The sequence below is a fragment of the Podarcis erhardii genome, assembly GCF_964252035.2.
Source record: "Podarcis erhardii genome assembly, chromosome: 1".
NCBI lineage: Eukaryota > Metazoa > Chordata > Lepidosauria > Squamata > Lacertidae > Podarcis > Podarcis erhardii.
This window is the reverse complement of record NC_138497.1, coordinates 29025714-29043754: the sequence shown is the minus strand read 5'-3', so window position 1 is coordinate 29043754 and position 18041 is coordinate 29025714. Positions and strand designations below refer to the sequence as shown.

Sequence of the window (18041 nt, the reverse complement as noted above, 5' to 3'; positions counted from 1 at the left end):
GAAATACACTTTTAAAATAATTATGGATCCAGACTATGGTTGAACTAGTGAAGTATAAGTGCCAGGTAGGGAGTCCTGATCCAGATCAGGATCCTTGTGGAGAGCTTTAACCTTCTTTCTCTTCCCGCAGTCCGAATCCATTTTGGAGGGACCACACCTGAAGTTTTCACTTTAAGGAAAGCTCCCACTCATATCAGTAGAAGCAGCTTTTCAGGTGTACATAGCAGACATGAGCACCCAAATCAGGATTCTCTCTCCCTCCCCCCCTTGTCAATCTCTCTGTGTCTCTCTCTCTCTCACACACACACACACAAGCTCATAGGAATAGGACAAAGGCAGGCAGGCGAGAATTCTACCACTGAACTACCAATGCACTTGTAACAACATGATTAAGGTTTCAAAATTTGGACTGTTAAGATATAAGATTCTATGGACATGTATGAATAAGTGTAAAAAAATGGAACCAGGACGGGGAGTGGAGGGAAGTCAATTAAGATGTATGAGTTAAAATTTTGATTATTTTGATTTTTTGTTATTATAAAATTAATAAACTGTATCCAAAAAAAAAAAAAAAGGAATAGGACAATGGACTTCATCACAGTCCATAGTGATGCTACATGTACAAACCATTTATAGCTAGGGGAAGAGCCATAACTTAATTGTAGAATACATGTCTTGTCTGCAGAAGTTCCAGTTTCAACCCACAACATCTAGGTAGGGCTCAAACAGATTCCTATCTGACACCCAGGAGAACTGCTTCAAGTCATGCTAGACAATGCTTAGCCACATGGACCAATAAACTGAAACGGTCTATGGCAACTGCCTCTGTTCCATCTAAATAGCACTCACATATTGGTGCTTATAGTGAGAGGAGGTAGCGATTCCCCAGCAATTCACAACTGCCGTTTGAAAGCTTGTGGTGGGAGAGATGGAAATTGATGTTGTGAGCCAGGTTTGGGGGCTTCCATAAAAACATTTGCACTAAGTGAGATGCTAAGGTTTCTGTGACACAAGTCTCTTGAGCTTCTTTTGAGCATCCCATAGAAAAAAAGGCAGATTGTCTCTCAGCGGGAGCCTTCTTTTGAAATGCAAACTTATAAATGTATGTGTTAAATTGTACTTTAATTTAATTTTGGAGAGGTTTAGGGTGGAAAAGAGGAAATGACAAAAGTCTACCTAAGGCAGGATTACAATGCACACCTGCAAGTTCACAGTATAGTATTCTAAATCTCTGAAATGCAGCACTAAGAGTCGAGGAGCTTCCTTTTCATTATGTCTTGGAGGAAGGACAGTCATACAATGATCAGAATGGAGTCAGCAGCAACTTCTTTCATCCCAAATGCTCATTATCTTGTTGGATAGAGCCCCCCTCCCCTTATCCACCACCACCACCAACTTCCAGATTTCTCAAATGAGTGATGCAGGAATGATTAACTCTTTCCAGATACTCTATGGATACTAACTTTCCATCCTATACCTGCATCACACAAACACACAGACACACACACACACACAGAGAGAGAGAGAGCACAAAGCAGACACCAGGCCAGATTTCAATTTACAAGCAGCATAGACTGGAGTCTATTGTTCAGTCTCATAGTATGTCAATATGATACATCTTGATGTGTTTGCTTTTAGCACACATTTGGGAGTATGATCTGGATGAATGCAAATGTTACAATATATTTCACTGTGGGCAGCATAGCTGGAATGCAGGTGGGGAATTCAAAGTCAGGAGGGGAAGCCATAAGCTACAGACACATGTCCACTTATTTGGAAGCAAGGCCCCTGAAATAAGTGGCCATTTTCAGAGGGGTAGCCATGCTTGTCTGTTGCAGCAAAAGCAACAGATTCTTGTGACACCTTGCTTACTAACAAATATATTATGGCATAGAGTTCTGTGAACTACAGTCCACTTCATCAGGTGAATTTAAGGAAGATCGCCTGCAAATGGGCATACCTCTGAGTAAACATGGGCAGGATTGGGCTGCTTTCACGTTTTACGGGCTTTAATGATCCCATCAGCTAGATTTCTTTGTTATTCAAAGAATCAATCGGGCACATTGTAACATAGTATGTTTTATTACCTCCTTTTATTTCTTACTACAGTTAAGGGAGCAAAGTCACTCATGAAAAGGTGGGGCCCCCCATTTTTATTTTTATTTTTAAAAAGGAAATATCATTGGTGCAGGTCTTTTTTTTTAAAAGCTGTGTATAAGAAATAGGGCTTCTTTTGACAATGGGTCAAGAATACCTTCTGCATTATATACTACCACTTGTCACAACAGAGCCAGCATCTGATGCTCATGAACCTGATTGAATCATTGCACGAGGATGAGGAGGGGCTGCAACAGATAGTTGGGGGTGCTAGCTTTGGGGGTAAGAGAGCGAAGAGGTGGGTGCCTTGTGCTTTTTTTCCTTTTAGCATTAGCAGGTGAAGTTGGAAGAAAGCAACTGAGCTCAGATTTTATTATTCTGGTTTTGCTTCCCCAACAGTTCCAAGCCTTCTTTGTTTCTCCAGTCTCCTAATTAAAGTAGATACAAGATACCAGATAGCCTCTTCCTTTTCTTCCTTATCTTATATATCTTAGATTGGTAGCTTGCAGGCACGGTTTATGTGCTTTTTAATACAATTACTGTGTGGCACATAGCTGTTAAGGTGCATTATATTATATTATATTACATTATATTAGGCATCTGTTCTCACCTATTAGCTCAGTCACATCACTGAATCATTTCTCAAACTTAAATAATTTATTCCTGTGTTATGTATTGGTTGCAGGAGTAGCCAACATGGTGTTTTTTGGACTACAATTCCCAGCAGCCTCAGCCAGCATATCCAATGGTCAGGTATGATGGGAGTTGTAGTCCTACATTTGAAGAAAACTCAGGCTTAAATCACCACTTGGGTTGCAACTAGATGGTATGATGTGAGATCCATGGCTGAATGTCCTGTTGGTTGGTTGGTTGGTTGGTTGGTTTTAAGGGCAAATAGGATACAACCACTCAGAGACATATTTTGGATCAGAGCCAAGAAGCTGGATAAGGAACCATTTCCCTCATGCTAATTTTTGTCCACGCTCCCATTGGCCACTTTGACAGGTGGGCAGACCCACCTGTCACCATGATGTCATATGGACCATTTTTCCTTTGCAGAACGGCTATAACTTGTAGTAGAGTCTACATTGACTGAAAGAGGGCAACATAAATGGTGAGGGATATTACAAAATTACCCCTCAGAGCTGGCATTGCCTCCGGTATTGGGGGCACATATACAACCTATATGATTGGTCTGCCACATGGAGCAACTGGCAACTCTGAGAAAATAGTGCAAGGGAGAGAATGAAACAAACACATTCTCTGAACACTGCAGCTCTAGTCTAAATTAAGCCATTGTCCTATAGAAAATCTACAAAAGAAGTGATGTCCTGTCAATCACATTTTGTTTAGTGCTCAGCCACCAAGTTCATTGTATGACCTTCTGCAAGTCGCTCTGCCTTAGCCTAATCTTAGCCTTGCAGGGTTGCTGTAAGGATAAAAGGGGAAGGTTCTAGGCATGTTACTCTCAATTTCTTTGGTCAGCGATGGGTCACCTGTGACACTCCAGATATAGGACTACAGCTCCCATCCACCCCCAACCCAGCATGCTGAGCAGCCAGGAATTATGGGAGTTGTAATGCAACAATATCTGAAGGACCACAAGTTTGCCATCCCTGCCTAAGAGGAAGGGTGGCATATGAACTTAAAAAAATAATAATCCTGTAAATATAATTATAGAAAAGTCAAACTTCCCTAAAAGGTTCATTCAAGTCACTGAGCCCACAGACCAGCTAAGGAGAATTGCCGTATTTTTTTCTCTTGCAGAGTTTCTGTGCCATTATATAATTTTACGTGTTAAGCGATTTATTAGCCAGTCTTTAGCCAAGGATCTCAGAGTGGCTTACAAAATAATACAATAAAACAAATAAAACCACGCACCATAAAATCAAATTGCAGCAGAGCAGAATAAAATGGTAACATTAAAAATGACACATTAACAACTAGGGTTAAAAGCAGAAATTCGACAACTGGTGCTTTTTCCATCTCTGCATGACCCCATGCACAAGGGAAACCTTCATCTGGTGAATTTCTCATTGTGCCATGGATGTTAAAATGCAATGAAGCAGTGCCATAAACAAACAAACACAAAGTTTGGCTCTCCTAATTGATGCAACAAAGTATTTTTATTTGACTCTGCTAACAGAGCCACAAGAGCTCATTTCCCCAATTTACTTCCCATAACTACTGGTGCCTGGTTGTTTTTTGGCTCCCTTGCCCACTTGCAATACCAAGTTGCATTATGACAAGCTTTTTTGAACTCCTAGTACATTCTGGTACAGGGATCATTCATTTCTTTCCCTTTTTGGTCTGGCAAAGAGCTTAGATTGCCTTGCTCACATTCCCAAGGTTCTCTTTGCTGTGATGTTCAGCACATCCTCTGTTGAGATCCAGTTCAAAAGCCCCACCTTAAAAAAAGTCTGTATCACAGATAGCCACACTACTTGGCTGTGAGCCTCTCCTCCTGTTGCCCATAACCTCACAGCTGGCATTAAGCAAATCAAGGAGGCCCAGGTACAAAAACTCCACTTCTTTAGTCATAAATTGGTGTATTAAAGCAGAGATGCTGATGCTTCTTCTTGCTATTGGATAGTTTAATATTGCTTTATTTGATACACATTTATTTTAAAGTTATTGTGACTTTTTATATTGAATCAGATTATTATTTTTATATGTGTTGGAAGCCGCCCAGGGTGGCTGGGGCAACTAGCCATATGGACAGGGTATAAATAAAAATGTATGATTATTATTGCTGGCATGGTACTCTTGAAATAAGCAGCATCCTCTCCCTCCCCACCCCGCCAAATTTCTGCCAGTATTTAGCCTCCCCTCCTGTCTTCCTGCTTTTAACTCTGTCTCCCTGTCTAAATAAAGATGCATCTTTTGTTTCCTCTTCTCCTTTGGGGCTAGCAACAATAAAACTGTAATTACATTTCAGAAAGCCATTTGAAAAAGGGTTTGGGATGGAACTGGAATGGAGCCAATATGTCCTTTGGGGTTCTGAGATAGTAGATCAGCTTGTTGTCCTGTGCGTGCATTCTGAAGAAGGGGTTTCTCTGCCTGCAGAGGCTAGTTTTCCCATCCTAAAGTCAGAAGCTCAGTTATTAGAATATATTATTTTGGTACAGAGGGGGATTCCTACAAAGTAATGCAGTGTGTGTGTGTGTGTGAGAGAGAGAGAGAGAGAGAGAGAGGGAAAGATAGAGAGAAATACTCAATACCTCTAAAACTCACTTTATCCTATCCCCTTTTAGGCTTTTATTTAGTAAAGTTTACTATATACACACAGATTTCTCTCCCTCTGCCAACCTCAAGGCATAGGTGTCAGATGCACTGGAAATTAGACAGAGGCAGGTTGTATCAGCTGCTCTCTTTTATTGCATTTCAGGTATGAAATGGGTGGGGAATCATGTGTAGTACATAGCTCAGGAGGGGAATCTTTCAGCCACTGTTAATTTTTTTATGTGTATTGATTAGTGTTGATGATAATTTATTATTACAATAACCTTTCTGAAGCTGGATGTGACTAATGGGTTTGATTACCTTCCTTGCTACTTTCCCCTCTCATTTAAGCTCTACCATTCAAAGTAACACTATAGGGAAAGGGAGATAATCTCTCTGTGTGTGTGTGTTGCTTTATGAGTATACACAGTATAATATGAATGGAGGAGGTGGGACTGCAGGTTCCTACTCCAGCCCCTCCTTTCCCAGGAACCAGCCAGTCCCTCTGCAGGGTGTTTGGGCTGCACTGATTTGCTCTCTGGAGTGATCCAATTTGCATGCGGCTCGCTCATTTGTGAATTTGGCTCCCTAAGTCTTTGCTTCACTTCACCTGAGCTTCCTAGTTGCCTTCACTTTAAGTGAGCTCGCCCTGAGCATCCTGTTCCATCTTTTTTATATATATATAAAAAAGAAATTAAGGAGGGGGAGCTCAGTTTCTATCTCTCTTGTGGATTCTAGACTTTCCTCTCTCTCCCTCTCTTTTACCTTTGCTTCTTCAGTTTTTTCTCCTCTCCTCTTCTGTTAACACGGGAAGATCTGGCAAGCCTTTCTCCTCCAGAACACAAGGTGTTGTCAACCAGCTCTCAGCTCCCAAGTTGCCTGGATTCGAGGAGAACGCGGATCCAGTTTTTCCTCCTCCTCCTCTTCCTTCTTCTTCTTTTGGAGGGGTGCATGTGTGTGCTCGTGTGCCCGGGCGCGTATGCATGTGTGAAGGAGAGAAGCCCAAGCCATTCTGCAGTGCAACATTTGCCAGTGGAGAAGCAGCCAGACCAAACAAAGCCAAGAACTTGGAATTGGGATAAACAAGCAAACAACAACAACAACAACAACATACTTAATAACCTTTCTGGGGTCTCTGGCTATTTGACCCCCGCTTGTGAATCCTCTTCTCTCCAGCTAAAAGTGAGAGAAAGGGGGATATGGGCAGGGGGAAATCCTTGAGGATCCTGTGAGCTTGGAGGAGGAACCTGACAGGTGAAAGAAGGGGGGCGGGGGAGATCCTTCTCTCCCTGCTATGCGTGGCTCCACGGATCTCCTCTGGAAGCTTGGTACGTCTAAGGGGAACCTGGCAGAATAAAAAGAGAGAGAGAGAACCGGCTCCGGGGAGGATCTAGCTTGAATTGCTCGCTCTTGCGTTGGTTGGCTGCTTAACCCTTTCCGCACCCATCCCCCCCCCCCAATAGCATACACACTCCCACTTCGGAAGCGACTCTTTTCCCCCCTCGCTCTCCTCCGCAGCTGGGTAGGATGGGGCCCTTGGCATCATGAACCATACTCTCTTTCCCCGGCTGGAATTCGAACTGCTTGGTCCCTCGTAGGCTTATCTATAATAGATATCCCCCCCCCTTCTTTCGCCCTGCGCCTCGAACATGCGGTGCGTTGATCTGCGAACAGCACCGGGAGGCTGTCCCGCCTGGACCCTGTGGATGTGCTCCCTCTTTTGGGGATGGATCCTCAGCTCGGTGTGGAGTTCCTCCAGCGTGGATTTGCCTGCGTCCTCTTCCTCGTCGTCCGCCTCGCAGGCTCAGCAAGAGCACCATTTCCATGGCAGCAGCAAGCACCACTCCGTGCCTATCTCTATCTACCGCTCCCCCGTCTCCCTGCGAGGAGGACACGGTGGGTTCTGCTTCACTTTCCTTTCCCTTTCGGAGTAGCCTGAGGAGGGCGGCGGCGGGCGAGGCGAAGCGGGAAGTCCATGGCTCCGACCGAGAAGCTCCGTGGCTCTCCCTTCCTTCCGTCCGTCCCCCACCCCTCCCTTTCCCATAGATCAATTCTCTGCTCAGGAGGGGAAAAAAGGCGAGAAGTTTCCCCGCGGAAAAAAAAAAAAAGCTCCTTCGAGCGAAACGCCTCAGTCCGTCTCCCTCCTTCTCGGGCCGCGCGTGACTGTGCTGAACCCTTTTGCCTCTCCCGTCAGCGGGGTGGGGGGAAGGGAGAGAAACCCAGAAGGGACTTTCCCGCCTCAGGGCTTTTGTTGTGTTGTGGTGGGGGTTTGTTGTTGTTGTTTCCGCCGCCGTTGGAAAGGCGCCAGGATAGAAGCAGCGGCTCTTCTGAGGGCTTGGCGACCGGGAGCCGGCCTGGGCGGGAACGAGGGGTTTGAAAAGCAAAGAGGGGCTTCTCTTTTCTCCCCGGCGCTCCGCGTGCGCGCGCGGCGCAGGGAAGGGCAGCACTGTCGGGAACGGGAGGCGGGAGCAGCGGGCGGCGAGGGGGATCCTTCCGAGAGAGGCTGCCTCCTGCGCGCGCTTCGTCTGACCCTGGCGGCAGACTTCGGAGCCGGTGAAGCCTGAGAGGTTCCCTCCCCCCCCCCCCCCGCGCACCCCTCGCTCATTTACTAGAAGCCTCTTCTGCTATGGCCGGAGGAGCGGAGAAGAACCGGGTCGTCAGCGGCTCCCTGTGGGGCGCTGCGTTCCTCGTCAGCCTCATTGGAGGTGGGAGGGTGTGTGTGGAAACTTGCATATGATGAGGGACAGAAGCGTTTCCACACGTTCGTTCCTAACATGAAATGTAATTGGGGAAAGGCTGCGTCCTCCCCGCCCCCCCCAATTTATTTCTCTCGTTTTCCCTAACTGCGAGACTCTGGCCCTACGCGGAAGATTCTCCCCTCTTCTCCCATCCCACAAAAGGGGCGGGGAACACCGCGCGCACCTTTTCTCGGCAGTACGGATCTGGGAAGCAGGGTTCGAGGAAGCGCTATTGGAACCAAGAGCGGGTGGGACAACCTCTCGGCAGATGCACTTCCTTTAGCGCCAGCGCCCAGACCGTCGCTGGGCATCGCGAGGGGGAGAATGCCCTTCTTTCCAGGTCCTGCTTCGCAGGCAGCTTCCCCTCGAAGCATCTGGCTGGACACATCCTGGAGAACAGGATGCTGGAGTAGGTGGGCCAGTGGCTTGATCGGAAGCGTGGAAGGGTTTCCTCTGGGCTCCCCTCGCCAGCAGAGTTTCATTCTTTTCAGGAGTGGCGGCGCGGGGGGCAATTTGATTTTGATTGTTCTCCCCCCCCCCCACCGACAGAATTTCGGATCTGAGAATAAGAGGTGTTTAAGGCCTATTGTAGAAGTCGCCCCGGCTGCTCTGGAAGCGCCTCTCCCTCCCCCCCCCCCCGCAATATATAGGGGGATGGGGTTGCGTCAGTGTTAACCAAGAGCTGTGTGGGCAGTTGGTCTATATGCGCAAAGGCGCTCGTCTTCCGTATAACCGAGCCCTGCTGTACAGCACTGAGTCTTGTTGCCTCCTGACCCGCACTAGCTTTGAGGAGGCGCACCATACACAAACAATCCCGCTGCTCCTTTGCCAGCGGGAGACACGCATCAGGATTGCATGCACGTGCAACGTGTCTACTCAGAAGTTAGTTCCGTTGCAGTTGGGGGGGGGGGCTTGCTGCTAAACAAACGTGCATAAGATTGCAGAGAGAGCCCCTTAACAAACATCTCCGATCCAAGCCTATAGTCTTATTTAAGATTTTCCTGAGCAACCCCCGCCACCCGGTTTCCGGCGTGCAGCTTAATCCAAGTTGGAAATTGCCAGCAGCGGAATGGCCCCGCCTCTCTCAATTTTATTTGATGAAGTTGTCAGGCAGCTCGCCGGGGCTTCTAAATGGAAGCACTCCGTCGTGGTGCCTGGCTTCTCTTGCTGTGTCTCGGGTACTGATTCCTTGAGAGGAGTTGGGGGGGGAGCGCACAGAAAATAATAGGAACTAGATTGTTGGGGGAGTGTTAGGCATAGTGCCATAGAGAACAAAGAAAAAAGGTTCCTGAAGAAAGCATTACAAGGTAGAGAGGGGCGCGCGGGAAGTGGGGGAACCAAGAAGAAACTGGACTGGTGCAGTATCGACCACTGCCTGCCCCCCACCCTTGGATATAGATATTTTTTAATAAATACTGGCTGTCGATGAAAATTCCTGCATGCGTTTCTTAGTTCTGTTGCCATCTTTCGGGCAGCTAAGTGTTAATCCAGGGGGCTGCTGAAGTTCTAAAAATGCGAGCCTTCCCTTGACTATCAGCCAAGGGAGTGTTAAATCTGGTTTCTTAGCGTAAGTCATTTCCCCCTTCTCTGGCTGCTGCTAGCGCTTAGCGCCCCCTACAGATGTTCGCACCCCCTTCCTGCAATCCAACAGGGAGGTACACAAGAAAGTGGCAGCAATGGGAGGGGGCACAGAAAGAGTTAAGTGCCTATGTGGGGGGGGGTGAGTGAGCTTTGCTCCACATATTTCTGAAAGAGGAACAATGGGTGTATTTTAGATAAGGATAGAAACCTCTCCTCCGAAGTAAGTCCTGTTATTTCATTTGATGGGGTTAACTTTCAAATAAGTGTGCTTTAGGACTGCTCCCTTATTTAAATTTAAAGTTCATTCTCTAACAATCCTTTGTACTGTATGTGAAAAGTGCCTTTCCATCTGCAGGGGTCCAGCAATGGGGTGAAGTGGGGGGGGAGATACTTTTCGGTCGCTGCCTATGACTAAAAGCCAAGGAGGCACAGGGAACTCACCTTCTATGGGGGTATCTTGAGATACTTGATTCTCTAGCTTGGGGTGCCCATTGGAAGTAAACTCAGCATAGCACATGGTAGCAAGTTCCCCATCATCCTGCATACATGATTGCTTTGACATTTTAGAGAAAGGAGAGGACCTTTTTTTCTTTTTCTTTGAAGGCTGCATTCCCTAGGAGGCAAATCCTTGGAGGTCACATCCTAGTGGTGAGAGAGCAGGGCCAACACCACTTACTCTCATCTTGATCACTGCTCCTCTCTGTTTCTCTCTCACCTCCTTCATAAGACAGAACAGAGTGGGGTGATGATAATCAAGAGGGTGTGTGTGTGTGTTTATGACAATCTTAATTCCACCCCCACTCCACTCATTGCCACCTGCATGAAATTAGCCTGCTAGCCTTGAGAGGCCCAGCTCTCCTCTAAAGGAATCACATTCATGGGATCTTTTGTCAGTGAAAGGTGGGGTGCTATGGAGCTGTGTTTGGTATTCTCTGAAAGTAAAATTATGTGCTGTATAGTTGGGACCCACCACCTATTGTTGGGTTCCAGCTCCCATTAGCCATACGTCAAGGATCATGGAAGTTGTAGTCCAGAAACATCTGGAGGGTCACAGGTTCCTCATCCCTGCTCTATAGGATGCTGTGAAGGACATTTCCTTAAAAATGAGGAACGCGTTGATGGCAAGATGGTACCCAAACTGCCTAATGGGCTGTTGAATGTTTGTGCCAGGCCTCAGCTCCAGAACATGTATTTGTGGTCCAGTGCTGGGTGCTGAAATATATGAGAAGTTAGAACAAAGTGGTAAGCACCTTTTCCTTGCCACTAAGTAAGCACTGCTTAGTCCTACATACATGGGGTTAAGGGGAAGAACTTCCAGATCAGATAGTGTTCTAGGCAGGTGTCAAACCTAGCCACCTCTTCTTAGAAATTAAGCACTGCTTTGAAGTAAATGAAATGAGACCCTATGTGTAGTAAGTGACTTCTAGCGCATCACACTCTTTTCATTTTTCTGCAAGGGTTGGAGGGCTTGGCCATGACCCAAGCACTCCTGCTGATCTCGAACTCTTCCTTGTAGTCCTTTCTGTGTTTCTTCAGACATTAGCTAACAGCTCAGGCCTGGGAAGCTTTGTCCTCATTATGAGCATTGCTTTGTTGCCCTGAGCGTACACCCTTGCTCAGATGGCAGCAAATGAACATCATTAAGAATGCTTCAGCCTTGACCTGCCATTCTGTTCTCCCTCCCATCCAAGGCAGACTTGCTGGCTTTTACTGAGAATGAGTGTGAGCCAGTGTGGGTACAAATCCCAACTCTTCCATGATGTAAAGTGGGTCAGGATGAAGATGAATGAGAGAGGACAAGGAGGGGGCAGCAGCGAAGCTGCACTTTGCACATTAAAGTAGTGCAGAACTATTTAAGAATAAACATTTCTAGCATGCTGCTCCCCTATTCAGAGCCAGTATTCAGGTTTTACTTTTCTTTTCACTGAGGGCCAGTCAGTCTTTGAATTTCTGATCTACAGCTCACCTTGTTCTACAGTCCCTAATCATTTCCTTAATTATGCCCTTCACCATGCAATGCTATAGATGCCTACTCAGAATAAAATCCCAGTGGGTTCAATGGGGCATACCCTCAGGTAACTGCGTATGCAATTACAACCATGGTCTTGTTTTGCAATTTGAACTATAGTCGCTAGCCCAAGAAATTTTGACACCTGAGGTAGACCCCAAAATGGCACACACACCCCTCAGCCAGGGAAGAAGGGTTGACAAAAGATCTACATGAGGAACAAGTGGGGAGGGGAAGATGGACATTGGGATCTGCTGCTCCTGTGAATCCTGCTGCCTGAGGCTGTTGCCTTACCTTGCCTCATGGGTGGGCTGGCTCTGATAGTCCTATGTCTGACTTCTGTTCTACATCTCTGGTAAGCCTTAACTTTGTGTGTTGGCTACCTGTTACTTTTTCCTAGCAATGTTCTGCTTCCCCCACCCCTGATCTTACCGTGAAGAATCCTTCCATTGTGATCTTAATTGCAAAAGTTAGCCCGAACTGTCACACTGAAAGCAGCTATCCCATTCATTTCAGTGGAAGCTCTTCATAATAACTTTTGCTGCTTTGGTTTCCTTAGTTGGAACAATGCCCAAATGATTCAGTTGAATATTACATTCTTCATCTAATAGGTCTTTGGACAGATAGTTTTTCATGCATTTTCTTACATTGGTCATACTTTTAAAGAATAAATTATTTTATATTTCCAGTTGACTTTACATTTATCCTTAAAATAGGCTATGTAATATTACAGGCAATTATAAATACCCCTTGAGGAAGCTTTGTTCTGTGGGCCTCAAGAATGTAAACTCTTTTAGACACAGATAATACGGTTTTTTTTAAAAAAATATGTCTGTTTATTGCAGGCATAGGCAACCTTCAGCCCTCCAGATGTTTTGGCCTACAACTCCCACGATCCCTAGCTAACAGGACCAGTGGTCAGGGATGATGGGAACTGTAGTCCAAAACATCTGGAGGGCTGAAGTTTGCCTATGCCTTGTTTATTGCCTTTATATGCCTTCTTTATTCCAAAGAAATCAAGGTGATTAATATTTCTAAATCTATTATGTGAAAGGTCAATAGAATACAGCACCACTAAGGAACTTGGTGCATTTTCACTGCACCTTTATTGCTGTAAGGGAAGCAAGAGGTTCTATCAGTGTATATCAGCCCCTGGACCAGCCTGAGACTGTACTTGTTTGCAATCTCAACATAGAGCTAGGCTGGCAGCCTACTGTCTTTGGGAGTGAACAAGTGAGACAGAGGGAAACATAGCGACCACAAAGACAGCTGGTGTCTTATCAAAACACATGCTTGGTTTATATCAGTGTTTCCTCCCTTGTTATACGATAAAAACATGCTCAAAAGTTGGACCTGTGACAGCTTCGCCGAGTCACTTCTCAAGAAAGTAGAGAGAAGAGCAGGCTGTCTGTGTTTACACAGGGCTTAATTTCTTCTTTGCAGAAGGAAACAAACAATCTAATTCTGCTGCCCTTACATTGCTAGCAGCAAAACTATCAGAACAGAGTTAAGAGTGGATAAAGTTAATTCAAATGGACTTCAGTGGTCTTAAGAGCACCTACCTCTATACTGTCTTTAGTGGCTGAAACATCCTCAGATTTCTGCTTATACATTTGCTGTTTCTTTTACCTTTCTATCCTATCCTATCCTGGAGGCTTGCTTGAGGGAGGGATAACTTTTAAAATAGTCAGTAAATCATCTCAAAACAGGTAACACAGGAAACATTACCATTGGTTCTGCCATCAAAACGTAGCACAACTTTAAAGGTCTAACAAAACCCCTTAGACTTAATCTTCAGTTGTGCTACGTTTTAATTCTACTTTGTGAATGGTACTCTTGTATGGACTTAAAACTTTTTTTTGAAAGCAAATCCCAGCACCAGGATAGGTGGTGAACAGTGGTGAAATTGGTGATGGGAGCTTCTATTTGCAGTGACACCTGCGGCAGGCTGCACTTTCATGCTCCTAGCTACATGCTTTAATACAGATAGTATGGGATGCAGAGTGCAGGCCCAACTGTCTTTATGAGCTCCCTGTGGTGTCGTAACAAGTACCAGCGTGTGAAATTTGGGCTTGCTGCTGCACGCCTACACACAGACTTTCTTAGAAAAATCAATGAATTTGCTAGGGACAGATTTATTGTGTTCAGCAAATCTTAATGAATTGACCTGAGAATGGGCCTTTCAGTAGTGGCACCCCTTTTGTAGAATTGTCTCCCCAGGGAAGTACGCTTGGCACCATCACTGCCTTGTTTTTAGGTGTCAGACAATTTTTTTTGCATATGCCGAGTCTTACAGTTTTAATCAGATGGGTAGTTAGATACATCATTCGTGAACCACTGTTAGACCTTTTTAGTTGTGGCACTCCAAGACTGAAATGTTCCTCCAAAGGAGAGTCGGTGGAAGAAGACTGGAAAAAGTTTAAAGATTATTTACAGAAATATTGTAAAATTAATGAATGTTAGAAAAATGATGGAATGAAGATACATGGCTTTAGCAGAAATGTTATAAGGAATTAGCTACAGACAGATTGTAAATGTATTAAAGGGAAAAAACAAGGTTAGAATATGTTAAGATAAATTACAGGACAGAAAACAGAGGAAGATGGAAAGGAATTGCTGAAACAGTTAATTGAAGTGGAATACAAAAAGGGAGGTTTGAGGAGGTCACTGAAACAAGTGAACGAAAGTTATGATATTGAAATTAATGGATGTGTTTTTGATTGTTTTTGTTTTGTTTGGTTGTGTTTTAGGATTTGGGTTGTGTGGTGTTTTTGTTTTTGTATTGTATTGTATTGTTTAATTCTTTTTCTTTTCTTCTGTAATTTTTAAACTGCTAATAAATATTATTTTTTTTAAAAAAGAAATGTTCCTCCAAAGGAATCTAACCTGGTGCTGAGGCTGATTCTTTTTTTGTCACCACATGATACTTTTATATTTGCCCAGGCTATTTAGTTTTGGTTTTTTCCTGCATTGTCTTAATACGTTTGTTATGTGCTCTGCCACTCTGGTTTTATTTTTATGTGACTGATTACTGGTTTATAGTTATTTTATTATTTTAAATTTATGTTAGCTGCTCTGAGAGACTATTGTCTGAAGAGCAGCATATAAAATTGCTACATAAATAAATGGGTTGTGATGTGTGCTCTTTGTGATCCAACTACATAAAGATGCAAGTAAGGGACCTTGATCCATCATGTCAAGCTTCTGAGTGTCTTCTCCTCAGGGTGTTGTCCTTCCTGCAGAAACTGTATGTTTTTTTTTGCCTGAGAGGCCAGGGACATTTCACAGAAGGATCAGATGCTACCACTGTTTGCACTTTGGGGGTAATATGCAAAGGAAGGATTTGGGCATATCCTCCACAAAGAGCTTCATCAAGCAAAGTGGGGGCAGGGAAGACACGAGTTTCCCTATTGCAACTTCAACCTGATTTTACAAAAATAGAGAGCATGACTCATTCACCTTTTATCTTTTTTGTTCTTCTGCAAAAATACATCATTTTAGGTTTGGGGGTTGTGGGCTAGGGAGCAAGATTCACAGGAAAGTCAGAAGAATACTTAGATATGTTCAGGATAAAATTGCCCCACTCTCAATACTTTACCTTAAGAATCTTCATTGAGGTTTCTTTTAAAGTCAAAAACAGAGGTTCATCTAAGGCAACCTTTCCAAGCCTGGTGTCCTCAAAATGTTGTTGCACTCAACTCCTGTCAGCCCCAGCCAGCATGGCTATGAGCCAGGGATGATGGGAGTTGGAGTCCTATGACATCTGAATGGTACCAGGTTGTTGTTCATTTGATTTCCAACCCACCCTTCACCATAAGGTCCTAGAGCAGGCTATAGCAATGTAAAAATCCAATATTAAAATCAGCTTAAATAATGTATAACACAAATAACAGGGGAAAGTTGTAAGAAATGATCACATTTTAACTGAAATCCAATGGCCCAGATCCAACATAATGCCAGGGCTTAGTGTGAACGAGCAAACATGCAGGTTCCTGCTGTTACTGTGCCATCCAGGGCTAAACCATGGTTTGTCTTAGCATTATATCCAATTCCAGGCTCATGGTTTACTTCACTCCTGGTTTGTCTGGCAGAGACAAACTATGAGCCTGGATTCAGACATAAAGCTAAGTCTAACTGTGGCTTAGCTTCAAGTAGCACAACAGCATCAGGACCAGGGAGAGCAAAGTGGCCAGGATTTTTGATGTGAGCATCTATATGCATACACATACATGCTTAGTGATGGTTTAGCTTAGAGTTATGTGTAAACTGGGTCTGTGTGTGTGTGTGTGTGTGTGTGTGTGTGTGTGTGCACGCGCTTCTAAATTGCATCCCCACTGTTAACGTCAACCCTCCCACCACTTTCTTCAAAGCTCAAAATCTTGCACATTCTCTTCTCAACAGAAACTAGCCAAACAAGAAGGGTTTTTTTTGTATGTGTTTCCTTGTGTTTGGTCAAAATAGCTTTGCCACTGTACACACAGAAAATCTCTCTCTCTCTGTGTGTGTATGTATGCCATGTTTGAAAATGCCTATACAAAAACCAAAATGTGTTTGTGATGCAGGAATAAGCATTGTGTTGGCATTGCTAGAAGTGTCAGAGTTAATCCTGAAATCACCTTGCCGGTGCTTTCCTGCAGTTTAAGCAGCAACCTATACATGCTGAAACAAGGCCAGGGAATTATACAGAGCAGCAGGTCCTGTGTAGAATGATTTCCTGATCTGTGTTTACACTCCTGAAAGCAGGCAGGCCAACCTGGGCTGAAACAGAATGATGACAATGCAAAAACTGCAGCGACAATTATGTCTTGCATGAAGCAAAACAAGTCTTCTCTCACCTTCTGACAAGCAGAAGGAGGAAAGTTTTAATTCTGTTTGACCCAGAATATACAGTCAGCATTAGCTTCTGTCAGCAGTGGAGAATTCCATCCTGCACTTTATTGAGCACGAGTGTGTTGGGCCCATTAGGTGTCCAGATACAGCGAGGATTTCTTGCCTCTGGAACAGTTACCAGGACTGCTTAGCTCCCTGCTGGGTCATCTGCTTACTCAAAGGCAGCCCCAACGGCTAGCCAGCCCTTCTCTGCATGTCTTCGTTGCCAGCGCTAGGCTGTTGAATAATGCATGCCTTTGGTTGGCAGATAAAATGAGGAGATTTGCATTTGCTTTATGATGAATTAATTAATTTGGTTTCTTTGCTCCCTCGCTCTTGTTGCCATTTTGAGGGAGCAAGGGGCCTGCAGAACATTTGTATGACACTACATGTGGTTAATCCCAGCCCGTAGCAACTGTTTGACGTCTTTGCAGTGTGTGTGTGTGTGTGTGTGTGTGTGTGTGTGTGTGTGTGAAGACAGAGAAGGAAGGCAAAAGCTTTTAAAATTGTTTAGGCTCCATCAGACTGTTGAATAAACAGGTCAGGGTGAAAAGCAGGCTGTTTGTGAGTGGGCACCTCAGTGTATAGTTGCAGAATATGAAAGCCTTCAAGTGGCAGTTTATTAACATGTGCAAATTATTACTTGATGTTGCCATTCTTAAGGAAACAGACCCTAACAGGTGCTACACCTGTTCCTTTTCTGTTGGTGAGTGAAAGCTAGCACTTAAGAAAACGATGGACAAATGGTTGACTGACACATCACAAGCGTGTGCTCTACAGCTTTTGTATGGGGCCAGCTCACTTCAGTACTGACCTGATGTTACTCTAGAATTATTCTTGGATGCATTCTACAGCTGTGACAAACTCTTAGATTATGCATTTGTAGCAAAGCACCCACAAAATGTTGTCATTGATTCCCTATCTGTAGCATTTTCTGTTCCTCCATTCTTGTATGAATCTCAATCTGAAAGAAGGCCAAATAGTAATATAATTCAGAAATGGGGGCTTTCTTTGTGGAGATTGTCAGTCAGTCTGGTGTGACTACAAAAAGAGGGGAAAAAAACACCCGGTATCATATTGGTAATCATACCAATTTCATTCATACTGGTCTTCTTCTTTGGCGATCATTCGTAGCTGAGTAAGACTGTCTTCCTAGCTTCATTGAAGACTTGGTGCCCCATCTTTGACAATGCTCCCTATGCAATATATGCAGAAAATCCTAGTCACCTTGGATGTTCAGTCATATCCATTTTAAGATGCCAGCTTGCAAAGTTGAAAAAGAGAACATGGATAACTGCTACCAACCATAGCAGATAATATTAGACTAGATGGACTACTGATCTGACTTACTACCAGGCAGGTCTCTTTAGGTTGTGCAGATACATTTCTCAGAGACATTTTAATGACTTTGATCAGACCATAGTAATGCATTGGACTATTATACCTGAAATGGCTTCACAATTGCTTGATTTTTATGTTTCCAGTGCTACCTTATTGTGGAACGTAAATGCTTATATAGATCACTC

The 18041-nt window shown here is 44.4% G+C and overlaps 1 protein-coding gene across 24 annotated transcripts in view; it reads left to right on the top strand.

Moving 5' to 3' along the window:
• The window catches only part of NRXN3 (neurexin 3), a 1212171-nt gene that overhangs the window by 776077 nt on the left and 418053 nt on the right, over nt 1-18041 (top strand). The window contains exon 1 of one of the 24 annotated variants that reach the window (XM_081858014.1): nt 5750-7215. The exons of 19 other annotated variants lie outside the window; for them this stretch is intronic. In XM_081858014.1, coding sequence (XP_081714140.1) covers nt 6969-7215 — 247 coding nt within the window. In that variant the 5' untranslated portion in view covers nt 5750-6968. Of the gene's footprint in view, nt 1-5749; nt 7216-18041 lie in introns of those variants that run through there. 4 more of the 24 variants (XM_081858012.1, XM_081858010.1, XM_081858011.1 and 1 more) reach the window with 4 other exon arrangements.